Source organism: Microcaecilia unicolor, chromosome 2 (genome assembly GCF_901765095.1).
Source record: "Microcaecilia unicolor chromosome 2, aMicUni1.1, whole genome shotgun sequence".
Classification (NCBI taxonomy): Eukaryota; Metazoa; Chordata; class Amphibia; order Gymnophiona; family Siphonopidae; genus Microcaecilia; species Microcaecilia unicolor.
Window position 1 is genome coordinate 402,246,730 of NC_044032.1, and position 17,971 is coordinate 402,264,700.

The 17,971-nt window shown below is 44.1% G+C and overlaps 1 protein-coding gene across 9 annotated transcripts in view; it reads right to left on the reverse strand.

The window, feature by feature from the left end:
* RUFY3 (RUN and FYVE domain containing 3) overlaps positions 1 to 17,971 on the reverse strand; it is a 137,060-nt gene that overhangs the window by 74,559 nt on the left and 44,530 nt on the right. For all 9 annotated transcript variants that reach the window (XR_003940660.1, XM_030190641.1, XM_030190637.1 and 6 more), the window contains 2 exons: positions 15,489 to 15,662; positions 7,218 to 7,335 (listed from right to left, as the gene is read on the reverse strand). Coding sequence is in view for 8 of the 9 variants with exons in the window: in XM_030190641.1 (XP_030046501.1) it covers positions 7,218 to 7,335; positions 15,489 to 15,662 (292 nt within the window). In the remaining variant the exon portion in view is untranslated. The remainder of the gene's footprint in view (positions 1 to 7,217; positions 7,336 to 15,488; positions 15,663 to 17,971) is intronic.

The following is a 17,971-nucleotide window of genomic DNA, read 5'->3' on the forward strand; positions in this document are numbered from 1 at the left end:
AGAGGAGAAGTGGGTTTTGGTGGAAAGACGATAAGCTCGGTCTTGGTCATGTTCAGTTTCAGGTGGCGGTTGGACATCCAGGCAGCAATGTCGGATAAGCAGGCCGATACCTTTGCCTGGGTCTCCGCGGTGATGTCTGGTGTGGAGAGATACAGTTGGGTGTCATCAGCATAGAGATGATACTGGAAACCATGAGATGAGATCAGGGAGCCCAGGGAAGAGGTGTAGATTGAGAAGAGAAGGGGTCCAAGGACCGATCCCTGGGGAACACCAACAGATAAGGGGATGGGGGTGAAGGAAAAAACCCGTACGGGCAGCCAACAGGGCCGCTTTCGAAAGCGAAAGGAAACTTGATGGGGAAAAACAACTAGAAAATAAAGGACTCTGTTTTTTTTTTCTTTTTTACAAAACACACAACGCGAGTAACTTTGAAGAAAAGGACGACTTCCGAAACGGAAGAACACGGCAAAGCACGAGGGCACAGAACGACAAAAACACAGCCGTCCCGAGCACGGAAAAAAGAAGACTGACGAACACGAGCGCATTCGGGCGGGAAGACGGCTGCGCATGCGCGGTGGGCATGCGCACGCGGGGGCTAGCAAATGTCTTTGCTAATGAAGATCTCCGATTGAAGGGGCTGCCGCGGACGTCACCAATCAGTGAGAACAAGCAGCCTGCTTGTCCTCGGAGAACCAGAGAGTATAAAGGGACCTCCAATCTCTTCCCCAGCAACTTTGCAACTCCGACCTGTCAGGGGAGGGGAGGAGGGTACCCAGTACCTTGTGTAAAGATGAGACCGACAGCCCTCCCTCCTGATAAGGAGCAAAAAACCCCACCAGTCTCTCCCTCAACCGAAATTCCGGGCTTGTCAGATCCAAACTCTCCAGCTAGTGGCTTATCTGCTGATATGCAAACTGATCTCGAGCCTCTACCTCTCCTCTTCGTAGGAGCTCTTCCCATCCAAGTCTATGCCCCCCCACCCTCCATAAGTAGATTATACGCATATAAGATCCCTTTAGTTGCCCATCTGCGGAAACTGGCATTTTCCCTCCAAGGCACAAATTGTAGATTACCTAACAAGGGCAAGCAGTCTGAAGTCTGGGGATCCCCTCCCAGTAACAACACTAAATACTTCCAGGTTGCCCGCTGCGACCAAAGTAGAATGCTTCCTCTAAGGTCTCTGGGAATTAGCTTTGACGGGCATTGAACCAAAGAGTAAAAGCCCCATGGGTAATACGCTGCCTTTTCATACGCCCTGGGTATAAAGGTCGTCTCCTCCAGTATCCAGTTCCCCAAGTGACGAAGCAGACAGGCCATATTATATCTACGCATATCAGGAAGCCCTAATCCCCCCCCTGTTGCCAAGAACCCTGCAAGTATTTAAAGGGCACCCTGGGCTTCTTCCCCTGCCAACAAAACCGCATCAACATCTGGCGAAGCAACATAAAAGAAAAGCAGAGCACAATGTTCAGGGCACTGCTCTCTGTCCAGGACACTGCTCTCTGCCCGGGGGCACTTATTGCTCTGTCTCTCGGCAGCAGAGCACAGGCCTTTGTTTTTCATTTTCTTTCTCTGTACACCTCCATCTTTAGGCACCAGAGCACATGGCTCTGCTGGCTTAACTGTTCTTTCTCTTTCTCTAAACACACACAGAGACAGTCTTGCACCCTTTGTGAGCCTATACATATATGCAAACATACAATATACTTTCTTTATATATATATATCCAAACCCGTGTGGAGTGTGTATTCTTTGGAAACCCACTACCTCTGTGAACTGGACTCGGGACCAACTCTAGACAACGATTGCTGACAATAAGGCCCCTATGTGTTAGTCTTATAGGCAACAATTGCAAAGTGTAGAGCCATTTAGGGAAAAGAATCATACGGAACACGTGAATTCTGCCGGACACTGAAAGAGGCATCATCATCCATTTTGCTAAACATGTTTGTGTATAATTGAGAAGAGCTGAGACATTGAGACCACGCAACCTACAGATCCGATTTGGTAACTTTATGCCTAGATAAGGAAACGACCCTGACGTCCACTTCAAAGGGAAAGTACCTGTCCATTCGCGTTTCACCAAAGGAGAAGTAGGCAAAGTGATTTTTCCAAATTTAACCTAAAACCCGAAAAATCGCTATATTCAGCAAAGCTATCCATCAACACTGCCAAAATTCTGGAAGGGTCAACAATATGTACCAATATATCATCGGCAAATGCCGATATTTTAAACTCCTGTGTCCCCACTCGCACCCCCCGTATATCCGGATTACTTAATATTTCGCGTACTAGCGGATCCAGGGACAAAACAAATAGCAATGGGGACAACGGACTCCCTTGCCACGTACCCCTGCCTATCTCAAAGGGCTCTGATAGCACCCCATTCACCCACAGTTCTGCTCTGGGAGATTTATAAAGGGCCCGGATAGCATTCAGGAATAGCCCATCAAAGCCACAAACTTCCAAGGTAGCGAATAAGAAGTCCCAGCTAACTATCGAACGCCTTCTCAGCATCAAAGCTAACAAGAATAGATGGAGTTTCAGAGCGTTCTATCCATTCAATTGAAGCTAATACTTTACGGAGATTGCTAGAGATCGTGCGCCCCCTCCTCACAAAACCTACTACTACTACTATTTAGCATTTCTATAGCACTACAAGGCATACGCAGCGCTGCACAAACATAGAAATGCCTATTTGGCTCTCATCTACTAAAGATGGTAAAATCCGGGCCAATCTGTCAGCCAAAAAGCTTTGTAAACAATTTTGCTTCCACGTTTAAGAGAGATATAGGTCTGTACGAAGACGCCTGCTCTGGGTTCTTTCCTGGCTTAGGGAGCACTACTATCGTCACTGTACGCAATGAATCCGGTAACTCTCCTGTCTCGATAAAACAAGTGAACACATCTCGGGTGTATCTGCTATCTTTGGAGCCAGAACTTTATAGAATTCCGAACGGAATCCATCAGGTCCCGGGGCTTTATAAAGAATCCCTTGTTGAATCACTAAAAGGACCTCATCCGCTGTGATTGGGGCATTAAGAGTACCGCGTACGCAAGCAGTTAATGTGGGCAATTGCCTGCCCTCTAGGTAGAGCTTGCTATCTAACTCCTCATCTGTTGGCTTAGTGTAGAGTTGTTGGTAAAAAGGTTTTAAACACTTCAGCTATCTCCTTGTTTGTACGCACCAATGTGCCCCCCCCCCCCCCCGTCTATCTGCCGTATCTGCTGCAACCTACTCTCCATTGCACCAGATTGGCTAGCATTCTACCCTGCTTATTACCATGTAAGCAAAGCTTATACTTATAGTACAACAGAGATTTAATTGTATGTTCATGTAGCAACTCATTAAGTGCGTTTTGTGTAGCCAACAACTGGTTTTGCTGTTGTAAGGTGGGTTTCCTGCCAAGCCTTTTCCGCTCCTCCCTCACCCAACCCCCTAATCAGAGTATCTCCTTATCTCTGGCCTTTCTCTTAAAGCTTGTATATGCTATTATTGACCCCCTTAATATTGCTTTCGCAGCTTCCCAATATAACACCGGGTCTTCTCAATGTACTCTATTAGTGGCCTGGTACACCTCCCACTGTTTAGTTATGTACTCCCGGAAGGTCGTATCCAAGTAAAGGGAAACAGGAAACCTCCAACGGAACGAATTCTCTGTATGCGGACCCACCACAAGCAAGCACCATACCATCTAACGATCAGAAACTTCATAAGGCCTTATATAACCGCGTCCTGAACTTTCCCAAACATAGTTTCCGACAAGAGCCAGTAGTCTATTCTGGATTGGGAGGCATGAGCCCTAGACAGATGCGTATAGTCTCGTTCACCCGGGTGGTGTCCTCCAAACATCTAACAGGTCCAGTGCCGAACAAAGTAATGATTCCCGCGCGGTTGTTTCCCCCCTGCCATTCTAGAACCCGACAATCAAGGTCCAGATCATGGACTATGTTGAAATCCCCTCCCATAATGACCAGGGTACCCTGCTGCTGAGCAATTATGTGGATCAGCGACTCAATAAAAGCTTTTTCATATACTTTAGGGGTATAGATGTTACACAACAACAATTTTTGCTTGTTTATAATAACCAAATGCGATGAGATACCTGCTGGAAGCCACTTTCCAGCTTCCCTGAACTTGCACATCCAAATATTTCCGAAAAAGCATCACAACCCCCGCTTTGCGCTCTTTAGCTGGAGCTTCCAAAACCTCCCCGACCCACCATTTCTTGAATTTTCCATGCTCTGATGTATTCAGATGCGTTTCCTGTAAAAAGGCCACATCCGCCTTATGACGGTTTAATACTTGTAGCAGTTTTTGCCTCTTGATGGGGGAAGTCACTCCATTAACATTCCTGGACACAAATTTAAGTGGTATCAAGTGCATCCCTGAAGGCAGCGAAAACACATGCCCAAGAACTTGTATATGTGAGAGAGTGGACTGTCCCAGCCTACAGTCCCCCCTCCACCAAAATAGAAGTCTGTAGTCCACCTCCCCTCCACTGTTACCTCTGCCAGACCAAACAAGACCTGTTACACAAATTTCCAACACCCAGTAAATCAAAACAAAATAAATCCCATAAATCCAACCCTCCCTCCTCTCTTCTCCCCTCCCAACCTGGTATTCCAACAGCCCACTTCTAGGGCTGTCTTCATCCATGCCCTCCCTCCTGGGCATGAACTACTACAGAAAAGGTCACCGTAAGACTATCCCTTCCCTCCCTGCCAAAGCAACCACAACAATCCCACACCTTTCCAAATATTGTGCCTCCAATCCTCTCCCTCCCTCTTATGCACTCAGCAAAAAAAAAAAAAAAATTAGTTTATACCTGTGTATACCAGCAGCTAATGCATATGCAGTGGGGAAAAATAACAATCACAGTATAACCCGCCCCATATCCATACTCAGACCCAATCGTGTTCCACACACCCATGCCCTCACAAGTCCATCCCCACCTAACAATCCAAATCTTACTATACCCTCTCATCTCTGCATCATAATAATAAAAAAAAGACAACAGTCCTCAGCTTTGTGGGAGAGTCCCAGGTATTGTCACAACATCCTTCATTGAGGTTAGCCTCAAAATTGTCCTCAAGCAGTCTGTACCCTTGATAGTTCCAAGTACTGATCTGTTCAGGTCTTCAGCTGTCACTGGGAACTGATTACTACTACTACTTGACATTTCTAAAGCGCTACTATTACCAAAGTCTTTGCTACCTCTGGAGTATCGAAGGGCTGCTTGGTGGGAAATTGCCAGATATTAACAAACCCTCCTTCATTAAAGTAGCCTCAAGAAGGTCCTCAGGCAGCCTGTACCTAGGGAGTTCCAACTACTCATTTACTCAGTTCCTCAAATGTAACCAGTACCTGATGAACAAAGACGTTCACTGACTTTGGGATATTGCTTGGTGGGAAATTCCCAAATATTGCCACAACATCCATCATAAAAGTTAGCCCCAAGATGGACCTCAGTCAGTCAGCACCCCAGTAGTCCAGCTACTCAGTTGTTCAGGTCCTCAAATGTCACTGATAACTGATTAACAAATTCTTTAGCTGCCTCTGGGATATCAAAGAAATGCTGGATGGAAAATTCCCAGGCATTGTCATAACATCTTTCAGTAAAGTTAGTCTCAAGATTATCTCAGGCATTCCATACCTAATATTTCCAAGTGCTCAATTGTTCAGGTCTTTAGATGTCCCCGGTAGCTGATTAACAAAGTCTTTTGCTGCCTCTGGAGAATCGAAGAAATGTGGTTTGCCATCCATGAACACTTTCAGGCGGGCTGGATACAACCGCGCAAACTGAACATGTCTTTTGTGTAGGTCCAAACATAATGGGGCATAAGCCTTTCTCAGAGCTGACACCCGAATGGAGAAATCTTGAAAACATAGAATTGTATTATTTTCATAGGTCAGGGGACCCCGCACTCTAATGGCCCGTAACACTTCTATTTTGTGTACATAATTTAGGCGTTTAAATATAACCACTCTAGGTCTAGTCTCCAGTTGTCTTCAAGGGCCCAACCTGTGCGCTCTCTCAATACGCAAAGGTCCCACTTCTGATTGTAGTTGCAGCGTGTTAACTAACTACTTTTCCAGAAAGCCTCTCAGCTTCGCATCTGAAATGGATTCCGGTAGCCCCACTAACCTCAAATTTCCTCTCCTGGATTTATTTTCGATGATACCTAGTTTGCCTTCCAGGTCAGACATTTTAGCTTTAAGTGCCTCGCTCCCCATTTCAATTTGCTGCACGCGGTCCTCCAGGTCTGTGACCCGCTGGCTGTTAGTTGAAAACTCCCCACAAATCGCTTCCATTCGCCCATCTAATGAATCCAATTTATCGGTAACACTTTGCAGCTTTTTATCCAGTGAGGATTTTATAGCGAGCGGCACCTCTGTGACTATTTCTGCCACCCAGGCCGAACTCACCGTCGACTGGCCTCGCCTGTCGCTCTCCGCCATCTTGCCTGCGTCTGACTGCCTTGATCTATCCGGCTGTTTTCTGTGCACTTTAGTTGCCATATATGTGCCTGACTTGCACCGCTAATTCATCTAGTAGTCTCCGCTCTTCACGTAGCCTGAGCCTTAGATCAAATCGCTGCTGAATAACAAATAAAGGCAGAGAACGCGGATGGAGGTCGGGAGCTCGTCTCACACACATTACGTTACCCCCCCCCCCCTCAATAACACATAGTTCTACAAGATAGTCTTCTTCCTCAAACTAGTTTTTCAAAGTATGTGTGTGTGGGGGGAGGCTACATCTGAATATCATCTGCTCTTTTGGCATTCATAGTGAAATGAACTAAGTTTTGTTTAATGCAACATTAAACACTTCAATGTAATTTCTGGTTTCCTCTTTTCCTTTCTATGCTGATTATACCTCTTCCCCCACCAGCCAATACAGAACTTAACACTAATGTAAACAGCTAATAAACCATTTTTTAATACATTTCTGTATTTCACATTGTCAGATATGTTTTGGATATTTGACAAATGATTACGCTTGCTATAGATTTTTAAAAAAACCAAGATCACCACCACCAACTCATTTCATTATCAGGAGAAACTCAATAATATTGTGTGAGCTGTATATAGCAGATGTTTGAATGATCTATTACCATTTCTCTCACACTGCCTGGCTCTTTTTGGCTCAGCAAGCAAAGAAGTAAACCAGACATTGGCCACCTGCACAGCAAGCCATCCAAATTTCACTTACTTCAGCCCAGGCAAATCTTTAACACTTGCTGTGATCTCTGAAGCTTCAGGTACTAGTTTCTCCACCAGTTCCAGAGGTCCCCAGAAAGATTTATTTTGTCCTAGGAAAGTCTTTTTACCTAGAATAAAACAAATATGTTAACTTTAGTATTTATACTAAAAGCAGAATACAGACATTCCAGCTACAAAATGCAACCTGCAATGCAACTATCGACCTGGACATGTTAGTCACTTTTTATGTCACAATACTCTGGCTACATGGGGAAATTCAGAATGCATTACAGAGACTGTAGAAGCTTCCATACATTAACATTAATAGCATTCTGAATTATTTTACTGGCTAAAAATGGAGTGCAGTTTGCCAGCAGGAAAAAGTGGCCTTAGAGTGCCCTTGTCTCAAGCACTAAGACCACTTTCTATCACAGCAGTAAAATGGCCAATTTTCCATTTTAAAAATTAAATTGCCATGTACTAATATTCTCATTACTGTGCGCCCATTAAAACAAATTAGCGTGAGAACCCTTACTGACACCTATTTTGTAAGCATAAGGGCTCATGCACTAATCATGCGCTAACTGATCAGTGCTGGCATGCCGAGTCTCTGCCTTCCAACATACTCCCCTCTGCCATAAAAATGAAAATATTTTTTAGTGCGCGGTTTGTGTGGCTAAATCTCAGACATCACAGGACCAGATGTGACTGGAACGGTTCTACCCTATGTTCTGAACTGGCTTTAAAGAATCATCTGTTCACCAGTGCTTTTGAATCCTAAACTCAAGAAGTTTTCCAGGAGTTGCAGCATCCTTTACTCTTTTCTATCGTATTATTTTCCTTCTACACTGGTTCTTTCCTATTTTTTATATTTTCCTTTCGATTTCTACATATAGGGCCCTGTTTACTAAGCAGCGCCAAGGACGCATAAGCATTTTTAGCGCTAATGATTAGCACACGCTAAACGCTAAGTTGCCCATAGGAACATATGGGCAACTCTAGCGTTTAGCGTGCGCTAAAAACGCTAGTGCAGCTTAGTAAACAGGGCCCATAATTTGATTTGCTGTATTCCACCTTGCTGTCATTTACATAATGCGGTATATTAAATATAATAAACGATAAGCGATTTCCAGTAAGCATCAAGACTGAGTGGCTGCTGCTCCCGCTCCTCAGTGATGTTTTCGTGCTCCCTCCCCTGGGGTTTTGCGTGTGAAGTTACCCTGCAGGAAACGGGAACGATAACAGGTGCCCAGGGAGGCGCAAGGGCACAGGATGCCCCCCAAAACTCCGCAATCACAAAGAGACAGTGGACAGGCTGCTTCTGCTAAGATGGCGTCTTCCTCTGTGGAAGCGGTGGCTCCACTCTCCGGACTCATGGCACAGGAGATTTCAGCGCTCATGGTGGCAACGCTGGAGAAGCTGAATAAGCTTCACAAAGCTTTGGAAGATATCAGGGAGTGTTTAAGTGGAGATTGAGGCCCGCTTGTTGGCCCAAGAAGACCTGATGGCGAGAATGGAGGGGTAGCTCGCAGAGTTAAAAGCAGAGAACTCCCAAATTAAAGACCGGATGGAGGACCAAGAAAATCAGGCCCGACACAAAAACGTGCACATCGTGGGTCTCCCAGAGGTGGTTAGTGATTCCAAAATGAGCAAGCTATTTAAATCCTGGCCTCCAGACCATCTAGCCGTGCAGAACCCTCATTCGTCAATAATTTGTGAAAGGGCCCACCGTGTGGGAACAATCCTGGATCACTGTGGCCCCGACCTGTGATTGCCCATTTTTTGACCTAGGCAGATAAAGAACCAATCATGAAAGCCTACCGGAGTCAAAGTTCACTAGAATACCAGGGCCATAAATTACTTTTGTTGAATGATTATTCTGCTCAAGTGGCACAGGCTCAGTGAAAAATGGCGCCAGTGTGCATGGAGCTGCACAATCAGAGGGTGGTTTTCTAATTGCTTTATCCTGCTAAGTTGAGGGCACATCATGATAGAAAAGTGCTCTTCTTCACATCTATGGCAGAGGCGTGAGCTCTTTGTGAACCATCTGCCATCAGCCTCCTGGAGCATCAACCTTTGTTTCACATATTTTGTCTATTAATGAAAGGACATTACAGAGCGGAGGTCTGAATTATTATCTGTATTCAGGGTTCATATTTTGGGGGAATACTGTTTGCTGTTAGTTCTAAGTTTATTTGACTTTTGGAGTCAGCCAAATTGGGGAAGAGGTTGTCTGATCGCTCACTGTATTTTTTTTTTGGGGGGGGGGGGGGGTAGGCCTGAGCAGCCTAAGGAGGAAGTCAGAGTCTATTTCATTTGGAAACTACAAATTTTATGATATTAGGGGGGGGGGGGGGTGTTATCCGGGTTTTACGGGTTGGGTAGGGTTTGAAACAAGTTGGGGACAGGTCAGGCAGCCCAAGTATGGTTGGTGTTTAGCTTGGACTGTTCATGTGAGGGGGTCTGTGTGGCATGTTAGTTCTAGACATTATTTGGCGTGTAGTTCGGCTCTCTGGAGAATTTCTAGGATTTTCATTTTTTTTGGAATTGCCTTCTCCTCCTCAGTTACTGTCTAATGGCTGCTAAGATGCAATTCATCTCCTGGAATGTGGAGGGCATCACATCACCCATTAAGTGTTCTAAGATCTTGACTACTTTGAATCGATTGAGGGATGACGTGGCCTGCTTGCAGGAGATGAAGTTATCGGAGGCAAAACATCTAAAACTTAAGCAACATTGGGTGGGTGAGGTTTTTAGCTCCTCCTAAGGGGGGCACGCATAGTGCAGTGACCATCCTAAGAAAAATCTGGCATACCAGGCCTCCCAGGTGGCCATGGACAGTGAAGGTCGACATCTCCTGCTAAGTTTAACTTTGCAGGGCCGAGAGGTCTTCTTGTTGGTACTATATGGCACGAATTCCTATGACCCTCAGTTTTTTGCCCACTTAACATGGCTCTGTGCGCCTTATTTAATAGGATTTGTTTACCACCTTTTTGAAGGAATTCACTCAAAGTGGTGAACAGTAAGAATAAATCAGACATATGTTAACCATACTTTACTGGTGGCAGGAAATTTTAATTTAGTGGCTGACCCTCAAGCTGGCAGGTCTGCTCTGCCATGGGCCTCTTGTGAGAATAGGGGATGGGGTTGATAACATTTCTCAGGCTCTGGACCTGGCAGATCTATTACTGCATCTCGATTCTCAGATTATTCCCACCTGTCTTATGCCCATTACACTTTTTTCCCGAATAGATTACTTTTTGCTATCCTCCTCTTACTTTTCCTCTTTGCTTGAGGCAGAGACAGGAACTAAAGCAGTGTCTGACCATGCTCCACTCACTCTGGACCTAGAAGCGGAAGCCTTCTATTGGTCTAGGGGTACCTGACGGTTTCTCTCTTACTTGGCCACTAAGCCATCTCTCTCCCTTTCAATCAGTTCAAAATTCTGCTGCACGACTTATATGCCACCACTGTCGCTATGCTCATATTATCCCTGTCCTCAAGTCACTTCATTGACTTCCTATCCGTTTCCGCATACAGTTCAAACTCCTCTTATTGACTTACAAGTGCATTCACTCTGCAGCTCCTCAGTACTTCTCCACTCTCATCTCTCCCTACACTTCTCCCTGGGAACTCCGTTCACTGGATATATCTCTCATCTGCACCCTTCTCCTCCACCGCTAACTCCAGACTCCATTCCTTTTATCTTGCTGCACCATATGCCTGGAATAGATTTCCTGAGCCGGTATGTAAAGCTCCATCTCTGGCCGTCTTCAAATCTAAGCTAAAAGCTCACCTTTTTGACGCTGCTTTTAACTCCTAACCCTTATTCACTTGTTCAGAACCCTTATTTTATCATCCTCACTCACTTTAATATTCCCTTATCTCCTGTTTGTCTGTCCTAATTAGATTGTAAGCTCTGTTGAGCAGGGACCGTCTTTTCATGCCCAATGTACAGCGCTGTGTACGTCTAGTAGCACTATAGAAATGATAAGTAAAAGCTGTTGATGAATTGGATAGTCATTTATGCTCAACTGATGCCGACGATGTTTTGAAATTTTGGAAAAATAAGCAAAAGAGCTGGCCAAGACTGAATCCTGAGATTGTGGGGGACTTATGATTCATCCACGGATTAAAAAATCATTACAGTTTGCGAGTATAGAGTGTGCTAGTATCAGCCGGGTGTTTCATAGGGCATATTTCTTCCTCGCTAGGGTGTACAAAGCGGGTTGTATTTTGTGGCCACGAACATTTTAACAGGGTGGATTAGATCTAATATTTGCTGCAGTGTTTCTCAGAATTAAGACATATTTTTAGGGTTGGAAGGGTAGAGGGTGGCAGGGGGTTTATTTCAGTTGCTCTTTGGAATTGGATCATCTGGGTTCCTGTGGCTGTGCTGATGCCTTTATAAGTGGGGCAGGGAAGGGAGATTGGGGGGGGGGGGGTTCTGTTCATGCTTTATTACTGTTTTCTATTTGTGATTTACAGACCAACAGTTGTACAGAATATTGTTCCTTTTCATACTTTAATAAAAAAGCTGTTTGAGGCTTGTGTGGATGTGGTCAGAGCTTGGAGGGGTGGGGTCAGAGCTTGGAGGGATGAGACAGGAACAAACTTTGTCCCCATGTCATTCTCTATACCTTAGTCTCTTTCATGTAATATTTCATCACAATACATTTACTTCTCAGTCCAAGATACACCAGACCCCCTCTTGAGCAAGGGAGCAGGCTTCACTTAGAACTTGAGCCCCACCCTATATCCACACTGGGTCATCCATCTGCAAGTTAAATCCAAAAATATATTTGCTTCAGTTCAAATTTCCTTCCCCTCTGGGACTGGAACTCTGCAGCTTACTCCTCTCTTCTTTCTGAGAGCTGCCCTGATGATCCCATTTGTACACTTAGGTATTTTACTAAGATGTAGTAGGCTTAAGTCCTGCTCTTCTTTTCCTGTTGGAGGAGACCTCCCTGTGAAACATCAATCCTTATTTTCTGGTCTCCTCTGAAGGAGGACTAAGCCCCTCCTTATACGCCCCTCCAAATCTAAAAAACAATAAAATAAATCTACCACCGGGTTCTTCCAGTCTAGCCAGTCCGTCAAGCTCCATCTCTGGCCGTCTTCAAATCTAGGCTTAAAGCCCACCATTTTGATGCTGCTTTTAACTCCTAACCCTTACTCACTTGTTCAGTACCCATGTTTTATCATTCCCACCTTAGCAACTCCCTTATTTGTCCTGTTTGTCTGTCCTAATTAGACTGTAAGCTCTGTCGAGCAGGGACTGTCTCTTCATGTTCAAGTATATAGCGCTACGTACGTCTAGTAGTGCTACAGAAATAAGTAGCAGTAGTATGTGAAGCAGGGAACCAGCAATGTTCCTCCTGCATATTCAATGTAGGCACATTTTGGCATCCTCCTACAGGTATTTATTCAATATATATTGGGAAGATAAAAAAATACCTGTTCCCCTAGTACTCACTCACCTCTCCCTTTGTCCACCATAGATCCTCCAATCTCTTTTTGTGTTTTTTCTGCACTGACAATTCCTAATTCACACAAATATACATACTTGATTCCACTAGAGTAACAACCAGCAATAGTACCGAAAAACACTGATTTTTGTACTCGCATAGAACCCTAATCAGCTAGAAAATAACCACAAATTTACAAACAACAATAACAGAAGCTCTAATTTTATTTTGGTTTATGCTAAATTTATTTACATTGGTAAATCACCTAGAATGTATTTTTATAAGTCATCCATGAACTGTAATAGTCTAGAGTAGGTCTATGACTAGGCAAGTTATACCCAGATGATCAAAAGCAAACACGGGCGTTAGAGGCCAACAGCGCCATACTAGCGCCCGTGTTTGTTCCCACCCAATGATCAGAGATGGTGAGTGTGTTGACCACTAACTGCGTGCAAACGAGAGTCTCCCACATTCCTCTCTCATGATCAGCCGGCAGAGTGCCAAACAAGGGCGCTGCTCCTGCTGCAAACCCTATGCCAACTTGGAGCTCTTTTCTATCTACACTTCTTCCCTTGGTTCATTAATCTCATCCCATGGCTTTTCCTACCATCTCTATGCTGATGACTCCCAAATCTACCTTTCTACCCCTGATATCTCACCTTGCATCCAAACCAAAGTTTCAGCGTGCTTGTCTGACATTGCTGTCTGGATGTCTCAATGCCACCTGAAATTAAACATGACCAAAACCGAGCTTCTCATTTTTCCCCCCAAACCCACCTCCCCACTCCCCCCGTTTTCTATTTCTGTTGATGGTTCTCTCATTCTCCCTGTCTCCTCAGCTCGAAACCTTGGGGTCATCTTTGACTTTTCTCTCTCCTTCTCTGCTCATATCCAGCAGATTGCCAAGACCTGTCGTTTCTTTCTTTACAACATCCGTAAAATCCGCCCCTTTCTTTCTGAGCACTCTACCAAAACCCTCATCCACACCCTTGTCACCTCTCGTTTAGACTACTGCAATCTGCTTCTTGCTGGCCTCCCATTAGTCACCTCTCCCCTCTCCAATCGGTTCAAACCTCTGCTGCCCGTCTCGTCTTCCGCCAGGGTCGCTTTACTCATACTACCCCTCTCCTCAAGTCGCTTCACTGGCTCCCTATCCGTTTTCGTATCCTGTTCAAACTTCTTCTACTAACCTATAAATGTACTCACTCTGCTGCTCCCCAGTATCTCTCCACACTCGTCCTTCCCTACACCCCTTCCTGTGCACTCCGCTCCATGGATAAATCCTTCTTATCTGTTCCCTTCTCCACTACTGCCAACTCCAGACTTCGCGCCTTCTGTCTTGCTGCACCCTACGCCTGGAATAAACTTCCTGAGCCCCTACGTCTTGCCCCATCCTTGGCCACCTTTAAATCTAGACTGAAAGCCCACCTCTTTAACATTGCTTTTGACTCGTAACCACTCGCCTCCACCTACCCTCCTTTCCTCCTTCCTGTACACATTAATTGATTTGATTTGCTTACTTTATTTTTTGTCTATTAGATTGTAAGCTCTTTGAGCAGGGACTGTCTTTCTTCTATGTTTGTGCAGTGCTGCGTATGCCTTGTAGCGCTATAGAAATGCTAAATAGTAGTAGTAGTAGGGTTTGAAAGAATGGGGAACACTAGAGTTTGACAGGTCCATCACACCTAAAGCCCGCATCCTCAAACCCGTAGGCACAATCTTCCCGTAGAAGTACCCCTTTGATCAGAGCTAATAGTGTGCCTATATTTGCTTGCTATTAGCCCTGTGATGTTCCAGCGCGGGGCTTCTGATCATCTGCCCATGAGTCTTATAAATAAAATAAGCAGAGAACCCCGACTGGATCTGGAAAACTGTAGATCAGTGGTTCCCAAACTGTGGGCTGGAACCGGAAATGGAGTCACAGAAACAGGGCTATTCCCCCTCCTTTTGGACCTCCACTGTGACTTAAGCTCAGTAGTTAGAGTCAGCATGGGCCTGAGAGGTCTGTGAATGTTCACATGTCAAGCCCTTTCCTCCTTTTTGGGCTTCCTGTTAAGGTTGTAAACCCTGAGTGCACACTAACACACAGAATCTGGTGTTGGCTGCCGCTACTGTTGCAGCTACTGCTGTCTTTATGCTTCCGTTATCTTGGGTCACGCACATTTTTGAGTGTTAAAATGGGGTTGGTATGAGTAAACGTTTGGGAAGCACTGCTGTGGATATATTGTGTCCAGGGTTCATCAAATTTGTTCCTGTGAAGGTACAACCCTAAACAAAGACAAAGAGGGGTGTAACCACACACAGCGGCTGGTACAAGTGGTACAACTCTAGCTACTTACTGGCCCGGCTAGATGGACCATGCTGGTTTTTACTTGCCAAGTTAGAGGAGAAACATTAACCCCTTCTAAGATGGCACCTTCCATAAACCAATGGTGTTTACCATAAGAATATTTAACCCTCCTAGATCAAGAAGGGGGTTCTTATTTTACAATGCTTTTCACAGATAAGTGCTGCAAACATTTAGATGACTAGAGAATCAAGTTGCACAGGAGAAAATGTTTAAAAACATAAGACATCAGCAACTGAAGAAACAATTCTACTGTAATCAAACAAATAAACCTTGCTGCTAACCCCAAGTTTTACAGTTTCAGCTGAACGAAGAGCAGCATGTAAGCAAAACAGTGCAATACCCACAGCAGACCGGCTGCCGGTTACATAGTGTACATATTGGCAAGCAATTGGCAAAGATAATCCCGCATCTGCATTTGTGTCCTTTACTGCAAACTACTTTCTTATTTCCAAGACATTCTCACCTTTTAAACCATGTTTAAGGCAGTGCTCCATCACTACAAAGAACTGCTGAAGAGGGGCATAATCCGAGTCCAGCGTTCGACCCAGGTTCAGTGCAGACTCGATCAAGCCTTTTATACTCAGTTTGGCCATGTTCATTAAGTTCATCCTCTCGTTAGCCATGAGGTAATTGGGATCTGTAGTAAAATCAGAGAAAAATCAGACTACTCAGTACAGATAGATTACATCTTATCCTACATATGATTTCTTAAACAAACAAAAAAAAAATCTATGTTTCTGCTCTGCCTTCAGTGAAGGGAATTAAATGTTAAGGGAATATTGTACCCTTCAATGCCTTACCTTGCTGCCTATTGGTGGAACTCCCTTCCGTTAGACTTTAGGTGTAACATAGTAGATGACGGCAGAAAAAGACCTGCATGGTCCATCCAGTCTGCCCAACAAGATAAACTCATATGTGCATACCTTACCTTGATTTGTACCTGCCTTTTTCAGGGCACAGACCGTACAAGTCTGCCCAGCAGTATTTCCCGCCTCCCAACCACCAGTCCCGCCTCCTAATTGGAAGAAACTAAGAACTTATCTGCTTCAGAAAACTTTAAAGTCTAGTTAATTTTGTTGATTTTTATTTCCTAGTATTGTTCTAGCTTCTTCTTTGTAAACCACAAAGAACCAGTAATACTTCTTTGTAAACCACACAGAACCAGTAATACTGGTAGATTGCAGCCTATAAGTACACCACCTTAAGTGAATTCCTTCAAAAAGGCAGTAAATAAATCCAAATAAATAAAATAAGAATTGTATTGTATTGTAAGTTCTTCTCAGTAATTTTGGTATGGTCTCTTAAAACCACCAGCGGGCTAAGATAGACAAGGGCTCACCAGGGCACGAAAGGAACAGCTGCCAGTTTTGCAGAGACTGACCAAGCATTAAAAACAAGGGAGTAAGTGGCTGGTACTGCACTAGCCCTATAGCATGAGCAGGCTGTAGGGACACCTGAGAAGTGAGAAAAGAATGAGAGCACAATGAGGCTGAGCAGGGAAGAGAGTGGGAGAAAAGAACAAAGGCGATAAAGGACTGAGAATAGCCCAGCAGAAGGAAGCTTAGGGCTGAAGAGGAACCTAAGGGATACTGCACCACTCAAAGGGAAAACCGGGCTTTTGTGCAGAGCTGGCAATAAGAGAAGCTGCAGAGGGGGAAAGAGGAGGGCAAGAACAGTCAAGGGGAGGGCAGAAAGCAGGACATTTCTTGGTATTTTCTGGGACACTTGAGCATCTAAAACACCAATATGCTATTTGGGCAGGTTCTCTTGTTTCCATCAGCTTTCTGATGGTACCAAACTACAATAAAAGCACACTGTCCTACACCTATCAGAATTACACTGAATTTCCGTGAACTTGAGTTTCTCTATTCTGTAAATGCTGCATCTAAAACATCTCCAGTCATCTGGGACATGAACAGTAGCACATGGCCAAACTACATAAAAATATAGTTATGAAATATATTTAAAAAAACAAATAAAGGTTAATACTGAAAAGCACTTATATGGTCAGTGTGGTGCAAAACACATAAGTGATTACAAAAAAACATTTTGGGCACGTCAATAACTTTGGTCACTGATATCCTTATATGGTTAAACTTACCCATATTAAATTGCTGTAGTCTAGGGGCAGGACTAATATCCGGTAACACTCACGTACTGAATTAACTTATTTCTCCAACTCGAACCATAAAAATAGCAGATATAATTTTAAATGGCTAAGATGCCCAATTAAAAGTCTACATGTATCTTCAGCAAACCTACTCAAGCGGAGACACTCACTGAAAATATGCATAAATCTAAATGGATAAGTTACCTGTTTCAAATTTTTGCAGTCTCTTTGCCACTTAATATTTAACTCACCATACATATGCAATAAATAAAAGTGAATAGTCAAAAATAAAAGTATTTATTTTACTTAGTTTACATGCTTCCTGTAGGTTACTGTCTCTTTAACTGCACCAATGAGCAGGGTAAGCTACACAGGTAATAAATAGTAAGACCTTGACCCTCTGCAGCAAGTATGTTTCAGGCAGTGCTGTGCCGGTCTCTGCACACTCAAAGACCTGTTTATCTGCCCTATACCAATCACGAACTGCCATCAGAAAATAATTTCCCCTGTTCTCTTTCAATAACTAGTAGTCTAACTCAAAACACTCCGCATTTTATTTAGATACTACAAAAGATGAAAAAAAAAACTACTTCTATAAACCTGAATTAGTTCTGGACAACTGAACACAGTTTTCCAGGACTATACATGCGCAAATCCCCATACTGGTATATCTGGAAATATTTGGCCAATGGCAAAATTTTGTCAGGCTGCTAAAGAATATGCTATGGCCAGCTCAGTGAACCATGGCATGATTTTCTACACACTTTACGTCTTTCACCAACTAGAGGCCTGAGAGCTTTGATATCAGCGATTTAAAAATTCTACAGAGATGTGCA